Here is a 12,027-nt window from a genome sequence, read left to right on the forward strand (position 1 = left end):
TGGTCAAATTTTGAAGACGACAAAAGGGCATATTATATTCTTCATGGGGGCTATACATCCACTGATAGTAACAAAATCTAGACAAGCAAAGATGTTAGTGAGTGAACGGAGCTAAATCACCAATTCTAAACGTATCTGAATGCCAATAACCACAAAAGAAAAGAGCTATTCTATGCATGAACGAATGCCATCAATAGTTACTCTAAGAAAAAAAATGTAAATTAAGAGTGTCGCAAACCTAGCAAATCACCTAGGTACAACATAAGCCACCGATTCTCTAGTACTGACCAGTTCATCAAATATTGCAAACCTAGAGAATCACTTAAGGTTAGGCAGCTAAGAAAATAAGACCACTGAAAATCTAATTAACCAACAACAAAACATAATCCACCAGAATACACCCAACACACTTGGCCACAAATCATTTCCCACAAACAATGTTATGCCATCAAGATTTTTAAGCCACACAAATTCCTACTTGACCAGTGTGGGAAATTAACAGAAAGATAGTACGAGAAAAGCATAGACATATAGTCTTATTTGGTTTTTTTTGGCTGTCGAGATATTATTAAAAAGCAAAGCTTCTTTTTAAAAAAAGAGACATTGTTTCGTTGGTTTAGTGACACATAAACTTTACCTATAATCTCCTATATCTTATAGTATATGATGTTTCGTTTTTTTTTTTTTTTTTAACCACAAACGGTATCGCATTATACTTTATTTAATTATCTCAGTACTTTTTTGTAAAAAGAAAAACAAAACAAATATAGAAAAGCCTATTTAAGTATTTTTCACTTAATGAATTGAATTCTAATGACTTAATAATAATAGTAATTAAAATTTGATAGTCTCCGTACGGCCCATTTATTAGTAAAAAATTTGAAGGCCCAACAGAGATTTTAACCATGGGATAAGTAGTAAGTAGTACTGTAAATCCTCCTAAAACGCGTGAAGAAGAAGAGACGCAAAAATCTGACATCTCCTCCGACTGACGATGATTTGCGATATGTGCGAGAACGACACCTTTGAAGAGGGAGAAGATGGGTATTTTTACTGTCGACAATGCTCAAGTCAGGCGGTAGGTATTATCCAGACAGGCGTCGACGGCGAAGATTTGGGCGGAGCCGGCGGCGGCGGGATTTATGATAAAAAAACACGTTCGCCGTAAAAGACCACGAAAGCCAGAGCCAGTAATCAAATTGAGATACGAGGATTATTACATGGAGACCAGAGATAGATACGTCAAAGGTTTACTGATGATGATAACTTATCAGTGCGAGGCGTTGGTTGAGAAATTCAAAGTGACGCCATTGATCATTGGTTTGGTCGGACCCATCTGCTTACGGTTTGTGTCTCTCTCAGAGGTCTTCGATGATGATTGGGCTGACAAGGCTATTCGTGACTCCGAGCTACTCCAATCAAAGGTGGTTAAGCGGCGGCGTAAAGGTGTTAAAGCCGAAGAAGAACCTCACAACTTGCATGGTAAAAGAGCAGTAACGATATGGGTAAGTCTGCTTAAGAAGTCTCTGCCTTTATCTTCTTCCCTGGCGATATCTTTCCTTGCTTGCCACAAAGCAAGATCACCAGTTCTACCCACTGATATAGCGAGATGGGCACGGCAAGGAGATGTTCCTTACTTTTCTTCTTTTCTCAAGATTCGAGAGCTAATGGGAGAGAGATCACCTGCGTGTCCTGTGTCTGCCACCGTTATGTTTAGGCCTATTCAGATTGTTTCTGCTCAGAGATTGGAAGCTCAAGCCGCTTCCATTGCCGATTTCATCGGTTTGCCTTTGCCTCCTGTGAATTTCTATGGTATTGCTTCAAACTATCTACGGAGGTTGTTTCCCACAAAGGAAAAGGAAAAGGCGGCTCTTCTTGATCGGGTATGTCTCTTACAGAACTGGTCAATGCCTTCGGGTTTGTATCTATCCAAGAACGAGCTCAGGTTTCCCACTCGTGTCCGTGTCATGTCTATAATTATCGTAGCTATTCGGATGCTTTATAACGTCAATGGTTTTGGTGTTTGGGAACGGAGCTTATTGGGGGGTTTGCTTGATGATGCTAGTAGTAGTAGTCGTAGTGAGGTGGATGCAGAGTTATCGAAACCAACTGAAGAATTTGACACTGTGGAGCTTTTGAAAAACCTTGAAACTGAATATTACAAGGAGGTCGCTGCTGAAACCGTTAATGGTAGATTCCTTTTTACCGATCGACGACGTGATGATGCTCTCTATATCCTTATTAAGCTTACTGAAATGTGTCCTTAATTCTCCTTTTGCAGAATATGAAAAGGATCTTACATCATATTTATTGCACGGGCGAAACGAGATGTTTGCTGGCTTAGTAGAAGCATCAGCTGATGACACTTACAGAACTGTTGATCATCTGTGGAATAGTTACCACCCGATAGACGAGGTGAAAAATTATACTGTGGCATAATTGGAATTGACCATTCTGCAGATTGTTTTCTTTATTATTTGAATTGTGTTTAGTACTAGATAATAAACGGTAAATGATTTCTTAATCTGCATGAGGTAGTTCTTAATTAATTTATATAAACCATGCATCTCATTTTGTAGGAATCCGAATTGTCTAGGATTCCATCCAAGAGGGGAAGAGACTGGGACGAAGATGATTTATTACTTAACCAACTGTCCTTGAACGATGACAAGTTGAGGGATAGAGACAACAACTTTTGTAGCAGTCGTCGTTCAAGAAAAAGCGATTGTGATGAGCCGCCATCACCAGATAATCATATTAATCACGACAAGGAGAAAGCGATAATAAGACTGATAACAGACATGGGGGACAATTTGTTCAGTTACATACCGCCTCGCGTGAAGGTAAAGAGACTAGACTATCTTCAATATTTGAGGAAAAAAAATGATGGAGCACTGATATACGCGGCTCACGCGGATTACTACATTCTTTTACGGGTCTGTGCTATCGTCGCTGAGATTGACCCAAGGAATTTGCATACAAGTGTGTTGAGCTTTGAGAGAAGATTGGCTTGGGTGGAGAAATATTCAATCATGCATGTAGTGATGATGGTCTTTGTTTCTTATAGAGAATCAGTGATGGATATTCTGAGAAAACTGTTTACTGTCACAAGGACATTAAGTAGGTGATTTGGAATCTTACATGGTAAAAAAGCAGTAACGATATGGATAAGTCTGCTTAAGACGGCGTTCTTTAATTTGGACAAAGAGTTTTTAATCCAAGTTTTGTGAGAACATTTTTTTGGAGACAGAATGTAGTTTGCTGTTTCGGCAGGAGAATGCGGTTTTGCAATTTTTGACGTGGTTTGCAATTTTATTTTATATCTCATAACTGTAGGCAAGTATAACTTCATTTCTCATAACTCTAGGCAAAGTACACACTATCGACAGTCTTGTCGTCCACACAGAACACATAGTCTTGAATCATCGGGTAGTATACAGTCACATATGCAGAGTTTCAATCTATAGTTACAAGTTACAACCTAAACCTACCCATGTATATCCTAGCAACTAACCACTGAGCATCTGAAGTCTCGATAATCTGGCTGGCAACAAGATACAAGTAACACCACTCCAAGTCTTTGAGTAAATCAGATAATATAAAATGCATAGTGAGACTGGTTAATGAAGCTTTTATTATTCATTCATATGGAGTCGGAGATTTACGATGGATTCATCACACTTATATAAATTAATACCACCGCACATTAACCCATGGGATTCAAAAGCAAATCAAACATCAAGGAATAATAGTATAACCCTGCGTTTAGATTAGATATAGTAATTATCAAATATCCACTTCATTTATTGTAAGAGAAACCATAACGCAGTTGGTTTATATAGAGAGACTAGTGGGAAACTTCTTTGGCGGCTGCAACAACTGCATCAACTGTGAGCCCAAATTTCTTGTATAGCACATCCGCTGGTGCACTTGCTCCAAAACTGTCTATACCGATGGCTTTTCCTTTGCAGCCAACCATCTTCTCCCACCCAAATGTCGACCCTGCTTCTATGCTCACTCTTGCTGATACCTCTGAAGGTAGCACACTTTCTTTGTATTCTTCGCTTTGTTCATCAAACAGCTCCCAACTCACCAGTGACACTACTCTCACTGCTCTTCCTTCCCCTCTCAGCTTCTCTCCTGCCTTTGCAGCAATCTCTAGCTCCGACCCTGTCCCCATCAGGATTACGTCTGGTCTATTACCTGTGGAGTTGTCCGAGATTACATATCCCCCCTTCTCCACTCCCTCTACTGAAGTTCCAGGTAGATGAGGCAGCTTTTGCCTGGACAGAGCCAGGATCGAAGGCCTCTTTCTGTTCTCTACAGCAACTTTGTATGCCCCCGCAGTTTCAGTTCCATCTGCTGGCCTCAGCATCAAGATGTTTGGCATGGCACGGAAGCTCGCCACATGTTCTATAGGCTGGTGGGTCGGACCATCTTCTCCAAGACCGATGGAATCATGGGTCATTACGTAGATTACTCCTGCTTGGGACAGCGCAGAGAGCCTAATGGCAGCTCTCATGTAGTCTGTGAAGACAAAGAACGTAGCACAGTAAGGAATGAGCCCCGGACTGTGACAGGTAATGCCGTTGCAGATAGCTCCCATGCTGTGTTCCCTGACACCGAACCTAAGGTTTCTCTCTTCAGGTGCGTTCTTTTGGAAGTCCCCAAACATTTTGAGCAATGTCATGTTGGATGAAGCAAGGTCAGCACTCCCACCAAGGAACCCAGGAAGAACCTTTGCAAGGGCATTAAGACACTGTTGGGAGAGGTTTCTTGTTGCATCTGCAGGACTCTCGGGGGTGTAAGTCTGGTAAAAGAGAAGAACAAAACCATATTAACCCCACCACAGAGATTGATCAACATTTTAACATTCTTTCGATGCTTAGGAAAGATAAACCTTTGTAATATTGCTCTTAACATTTGCTTTTCATAAATTGAAGTTGCTTCAAGAAAAAAGAAAGCTTTGTTCTAAGTTTTTCCAGGCTTACCGGCAATGATTTTTCCCAGCCTGTAGGTAAGTTAACAGTAACTATAGATTTCAGTTCTGCAGCTTCTTGTGGGTACTTCTTCTCATAGTCAGCAAACTTGGCATTCCATTCTGTTTCAAGAGCAGCTCCTTCAGAGACATGACGACTCCAGTGGCTGCAAAAATGAGAATGGTGCCATTAACATCATACTAACTTGAGCACCTATAAAATATTTTCAATTAAAGTCACTAACCTCTTCACATCTTCAGGAACATGGAAAGGCCCATATGGCCATCCGAGATTCTTTCTGGTAGCATCAACTTCTTTTTCACCCAGTGCACTTCCGTGTACACTGTAAGAATTTGCCTTGTTCGGTGATCCATAACCAATGGTTGTGGTTATCTGCCCATTTCAAAAAACACAACTGTATAAATTCACTCACTATTACACATATTTGTTCTGCAAAAAGTACATATTTTTCTCAAATCAATTAATAAGAAGAAGATAATCCAACAAATTTGTTTCAGACGATTTTGTTTGGACATTTTAATATAACAGCAAAAACCATAACCAAGAGAAACCACATGACAAGCGTTGTTTTTGAGTGGAAAGTAGGAGTAATATAAGAAGGAAGATGGCTGACCTTGATCAAAGTGGGTTTGTCTTGAACAGCCTTAGCTTCCTTAATGGCAGCACGGATATCATCATAACCAGTGTTACCATTCTTCACCCAAATAACATGCCAACCAAGAGCCTCGAAACGTGTTGCCACATTCTCAGTAAAGGCAATCTCAGTGTCACCGTCGATAGAAATGTGGTTGTCATCATAAAAGGCAATGAGCTTCCCGAGACCCCAGTGACCCGCAAGAGAGCAAGCTTCATTGGCAATACCTTCCATTTGACACCCATCTCCAAGAATAGCATACCTACAAAAAAAAAAAAAAAGCTGAAGTGAGAATCTTCCAAGTGAAAACGTAAGGTAAATACAATGAACTTATCAAACAAGATAGAAAAGCTGAGAAGCCATTGAGGAGATAGATAGTCATTACGTGTAATGGTCGACAATTTGAGAGTCTGGTTTGTTGAATCTGGCAGCCAAATGCTTCTCCGCAAGAGCCAAACCAACAGCATTTGCAATTCCTTGCCCAAGGGGACCAGTGGTGACTTCAACACCAGGAGTCTCGAAATTCTCAGGGTGTCCTGGAGTCCTACTTTCCCACTGTCGAAAATTCTTCAAGTCTTGTTCCTAATTTAATTAAATGTGACAACTTTGTAATCAACACAATTTTGATTGATTCTTAATAAGGTAGGGTACTCAAATTAAACACAACTAAGAAAGCTATCACACAAAAAAACATAAAAGCTAGTTCCAGAGTGAGTGATATACCCTGACACTGTCGTAGCCAGCGAGGTGGAGCAAAGCGTAGTGGAGCATGCAACCATGACCAGCGGAAAGAATGAAACGGTCTCGGTTGAACCAGTAAGGATTCTTGGGGTTGTATTTCATAACTTCGTCGAATAGTATATGACCCATTGGAGCACATCCCATAGGCAGTCCCGGGTGACCCGATTTGGCTTTCTCCACCGCATCGATCGCCAGAAACCTTATTGTATTGACCGATTTGTCTACCAGAGATACTTCCGTCGCGGCGGAGGCATGCGCAGATATAACCCCCCGGAGGCGGCGGAGCGAAGGGGAAGAAGAGGCTCTGAGACCGGGAAAAGAAGAAGGGAGATCTCTAGGAGAAAGAGAGACGTGGTGACGATCCGTTGGGAGAGGAGAGCAACGTCTCGATGAAGGTCGAGCGAGGATAGAAGCCTGCGACGAAGTAAGCGACGCCATTTTTGAGAGCGAGCTTTTTTTTTTCTTTCTTTTTTTGGTTTCGGTGTTTCTTCTTCTTCTTCTTCTTCCTTCGTTTCGTTTCCTTTTTTAAAACAATACTAATAATAATACTGTAATATTTAGTTCTTCATCGTAGTAGCGAGAGAGACGTGTCATCAGGGTGTCCTGGTGGCCGTCGGATTAGAGTAAGGGGAGTCAAATTTACTACTGATCGTTGGATCTTGGGAAGGGGTTGTTGACACTGGTTTTTTTTTTGTTGATCAGGCGAATTTTGTTACAGAAGAAGAAAGTGACACACTGGCTGACGAGTGACGACTACGACGTCGTGTCAAGTTTTAAAGGCGGTTTGGTTTGGTTGCAAATATACGCGACTCATCCTACTTGGGCGGCCCAACAAGCCCAATATAAATAGTCCATTAATATCACGAGCTAGCTTACCCACCACAACGACGCCGTTTCATTTTCAACAAGGACAAAGAACTGAATAAGGAAGGTAGAGAAGAAAATGGAGGATGACCAAAAAAGAAAATACTTGAAAATGAAAATATCAAACTAGTATTAATGTGTACTGTACGTTCGACTACGACCACATAAATGCTTTTATATAAGCTCCAACGGTTTTACTTTTGTATGATTGGGTTGCATTTCTTATAGTTATAGCTGGCTATATATATTGTACTATAAGAGATAGTTGTCGAGGTTTCCAAGATGATACTACATATAATTTTCATTTGGATGTTTATAATATAACTTAGGTGTTGCACCTCACCTTGTGGACTGGATGGTTGCTGAACTACTTGGCCTAGCTCAACAGCTGGTACTAAACGCCTTCTCTTTCACGTAGGGGAGAGTCTAAAACTCACAAATTTGAGTCTCGACTAACTCCATAACTTCACTACAGGAGGCTTTAATTTTCCCCCAGAGATAATTGTATATATATATATATATATATATATAGATGCCAAAGTTTTTATTGTTTTTGCTAGCTATTCCGATCCATAAATATATAATCCTATACATGAATCAGATCCAGATAACTGATACAAACTATATATATTCAAATAAGTATATCTCGCTTTATATATATCTTTATCTAAAGTTTGGAGGATCCAAAACCATAAAACCCTAATTAGCCCCTTTTATCCATACTAAGATATACAAGCAGTATCATCATTATTCATCAGTGCCTATGATATCATATATAAAGAGTTGGTACACAATTTACAATAATATAGAATATAATAGCCATACAATCTTGGATCCAGTCCTTATGCATATATATATATATATATATATATTGATATACCAATTAACATGAAAACGCTTGAGAGAATAACACCACATGTCTAGCGAGCTAGCTAGTTTGTAAATCAGCTTTGGGAGTTGTGGTAATAACAAAGGTACGAGGGGTCAGCCATAGGAGCTCCAATCTGAGAGTGAGGCTGAAGAATTCTCACCTGCCGTTTCAAGAACTTGGTGTAACGGATGGCTTCGTCCAGCATAGAGGCTGTGTCCATCTTTGCACCCCCTGGCACGATCCTCTTCAGAATTCGAATCTTCTCGCTTATCCTTTCCCGACGCCGACGAGCAACCACGGTCTGAGGATCGTCGCTTATCCTCACGTTACGCCGGTTCGGCTTTGGGACGGTGGCAGGGTCGATGTCTACTGGCTGCATGACGGCGATCATGTACTGCATCTCCTTCATCGCATCCATCTCTTCATCGTATTCTTCCTCTTCTTCCAACTGAATTAGGGTTTCGGGAGATGGATCAAACATGAGATGAGGATCATGGAGAAAAGGGTTTTCTTGTGTGATGTGATCAGTAGCTTTGTTCCAATCCATGAGGAGATGATGAGGCTGAGGCTCCATCATGCTGTGCTGTGGTTGGATCTGCTTTTGGAAAAGAGTCGCACTAGACTTTTCTTTTTATACATATACCATTTTCCATTTTCATCCTTTCTTATAGTTCTCAAATTATTTACTGACTCGATTAAATAACCGAATGCGGACATGTCCGACATAGTTATTTGAATTATTTAACCATCATGTTTTTATGTCTCAACTATTTGCTATGTAAAATGTTGTTGAGTTAATAAAAATGAAACTTTTAAAAATATTTTTGTAACACAACTTGAACATTAGTGATTTTTTGTTTGCGTAAATGTTTTCTTTTACCACACATTTTACACCTCCATATATAAGATCACAACCGGCCCAAAATATTTATTTATAGAAATTATTATATGTATTATGAAAGTGTTTTAACAACTACAGTATTAATTTTGTTAAATCTTTTTTTCTATAAAATTTAGCATTATATATGAAATATTTAGTAGAATTAGTTATAGTGTTGTCTCGGATGAAGAGTGGATGAAGAGTTCGAGACATAACTTGCCAAAAATCCGTACATCTGACTTGGCAAATGATTTTTTTTTTTTTAAACATCAAAATATCATCAGAACATCATTAAAAAGTTACGTTTTGCATCAAATTTTATATATCCGTCGTTTAAAGAGAGAATAATATATTTCGACCTTTTCCGCTAACTAATTTCATGCACTCATTTGTGCTTGTTTATATAAACCTTGTTAGAACCATTTAAATTTGTATACGTACGTACGGAGCAATACAAGAAACACATATAAAGCAAGATCCTAGACCACAAAATATAGAAGAAATAGTGTGTGGTCAAAATCATGGTTACTCAAAAAGCAAGATCAAGAACAAGGGATTAAATTTCTAGGGTTTTTCCTAAGGACGAAGAGGGAGAGAGACTTTACGAAATTAGGGTAAAAAGGAGCGTTGCACTTTAGTGGTGGATAGCATTGCCATAATGAAGCATAAGTCGCTCTTGTAATAGTTACTCAACACATGTCTCCATTTTTAGTGCTCATTATTTTGACCTAATTTTCTTCTCTCTCTCCTCTTCTGACAAATCTATACACCAAAATAGGCAATTTAACATCAGTGTTCTGCTATTTCTTGTCTTTCTTCTTAAACCCACGGTTTCTTCTACATAAGCCCTTTCAACGGCCTTGATTTGATCCTAGGAATTATGAGCTGGATACGATAATTAAATGTATGACTTCTTCTTCAACGTCTTCTTTATGATATATGGTGTCAATTTCTAGCTTTTAAGTTGTTTTATTTGACGATTTACGGAATCGGATCTCTCCCCCATAACTCATTACACGAAGTGGGGACACGGCTTCATCGACATTAAGGTATTGTCCATGATTAAAATTCTCAATTGGATAAGTAAACATATAATATCATTCACCACTAAATTGTATTACTAATTAATCGGTGATCTATAAAGACAAATTTTCAAAAGTAGGGAGATACCACACGTCTTCTTTTCACATTGCCGGCTTAATGAGTTCAAGACAAATAACCCCGTTTCATGCCTTTGTTCATACTTGTTACAACTTCATCAAGACATAAACTATATACTATGCAAGATAAAATGAATTACAAATAAGCTCTTTACTACTTTTTATAAACTATCTTATTACAAAAATTGGTATTATAAAAGTTATCTTACTAGTTAACTCACATGATTGTAAATTGAAACATAAATTTTTTTGTCACGTGTCAAGTCGTCTATACTTGTTAATATATTAAGTAAAATAAAAAGTTCATAACGAGTCATAATATTAAGTACAATAAAAAGTTCACGTTAGACAATATTAATGTATTTAAAATATTCTAAACGTTTCCATCTCTATACATAATATGAAATCAAATGGAATCCTAAAAATATAGTGTCAATACTGGTCATTTAGAAAAGAGATGATCTCATATGGATTCAAATACCGGATGTCGTCTGATATATGTGGTGTATTTCTGGTTTATTGGTTTATAGACTCATTGTTTTTACGAGTTATACGTGTAGAGTATCTTTTGTAACACAGGATGCATGTGAATGGGTTAGCGCAATGTTGCCTCTCATGATTCCTCTTCATCAGAAAGTTAATTTGTTGTGTCTTTTCACTAGCTGTTAATTTATGCACATGATGCTTTAATCCACAATGTGTTTACTCGATTACAAATATTACTATATATATATATAGTAATATATGTTCTGATAAACCGATGCACATATATATGGAAGACAAGAAATGACAAAGTGTTGGACGGAAAAAATACTTGGCCAATTGACACCCGCGAACTTGCTTCTGTGGAAGCAGAAAATTCAAAAAATGCAAATATAAGGAAGAGTGAGAAAGAAATGGTAAGCACAAGATCCCAAGAAAATCACTAGCAAACCTTCATCCTTAGTCCTTACATGCCAAATTAATGCCTCTTACTAGAAAGTTGGCCAACTAGTGGATTAGGATGGGTGCATATGTGATAACCATAAGAGTTACTCTTAGTGTGCTTCAAGGATGTCGTACGAGTCTATCCGAACATCATGGCGGAGTTAGACGGACTCATTTGGGCTATCATGCTTTATAGGGAAGCAAATATGTTCAGTCAAAATGGAAACAGACTGTTCCGACTTCCTCAAGATGGTCGAGAACCAGATGGAATGGTCTATTGAGTTTAGCTTTTATTTTGCGTAGTTCTAATGTTGGTGCCGACTCTCTTACTATAGGAGCTTGAACAGGAAATTTTGGTAATGTTTTACAAGACAAACTGCCCAACATGATTTGATATATGAAGATTTTGGTGTAGAACTAAAAAATAAAATAAGGAAAAAGACTGCCCGGCCCCGGAGGCACGACGTTTTTGAGAGTACTGGACTAGAAACAGAGCATTTTCCAATTCGTTTGTGACAAGTTCCTAAAGCCTGTATAAGGATGTCATAGGGGTTTGTTTGTACGTACTGTATGTTTATTAATTCACACAAGTAACGAAGAACTCCACAGAAAAACTTGCCCTCGAATATGAATTATCTTGTGTGATGTTGTTAAAGCTTGTATAAGGATGTCATAGGGGCAAACTCATTCCAAAAGAGAAGGTGATAAGAGCACATGTGAGAGGCACATGTGAAGAGTAAAGAGAAGCATGTGTGAAGTTTAGAGTATAAATAAGAATAGTCTAGGATTATGAACATTATTATCCTGTGTGATCTGATCAATTGTGTTGTTAGAGCTTATGTGCTCTGTTCTTAGGTGATAAGAGAGGAGAACTGTAACTCCAAGCTTATCAATTAGGGTTTGAGATTGTATTGTGGATTGTGAAGAGATAAGAGAGAAGAGATCTTACC

At 38.6% G+C, this 12,027-nt stretch overlaps 3 protein-coding genes across 3 annotated transcripts; 1 reads left to right on the top strand and 2 right to left on the bottom strand.

Annotated features, from left to right (window-relative positions):
* LOC104711565 (TATA box-binding protein-associated factor RNA polymerase I subunit B-like) lies at positions 960–3,278 on the top strand. The gene is made up of 3 exons (XM_010428270.2): positions 960–2,190; positions 2,282–2,415; positions 2,580–3,278. Exons 1-3 carry the CDS (start codon positions 1,143–1,145, stop codon positions 3,126–3,128), a joined length of 1,731 nt encoding a protein of 576 aa, XP_010426572.1. The 5' UTR covers positions 960–1,142; the 3' UTR covers positions 3,129–3,278.
* LOC104711573 (transketolase, chloroplastic-like) lies at positions 3,720–6,901 on the bottom strand. The gene is made up of 6 exons (XM_010428276.2): positions 6,358–6,901; positions 6,020–6,216; positions 5,614–5,896; positions 5,224–5,372; positions 4,992–5,145; positions 3,720–4,810 (listed from the first exon to the last, which is right to left on the bottom strand). Exons 1-6 carry the CDS (start codon positions 6,811–6,813, stop codon positions 3,848–3,850), a joined length of 2,202 nt encoding a protein of 733 aa, XP_010426578.1. The 5' UTR covers positions 6,814–6,901; the 3' UTR covers positions 3,720–3,847.
* Positions 7,891–8,734, bottom strand: LOC104711582 (transcription factor IND-like). Its single transcript, XM_010428284.1, has one exon. The coding sequence runs from the start codon at positions 8,685–8,687 to the stop codon at positions 8,184–8,186; it is 504 nt and encodes a 167-aa protein (XP_010426586.1). The 5' UTR covers positions 8,688–8,734; the 3' UTR covers positions 7,891–8,183.

This window comes from Camelina sativa, chromosome 2 (assembly GCF_000633955.1).
Source record: "Camelina sativa cultivar DH55 chromosome 2, Cs, whole genome shotgun sequence".
Taxonomy (NCBI): Eukaryota; Viridiplantae; Streptophyta; class Magnoliopsida; order Brassicales; family Brassicaceae; genus Camelina; species Camelina sativa.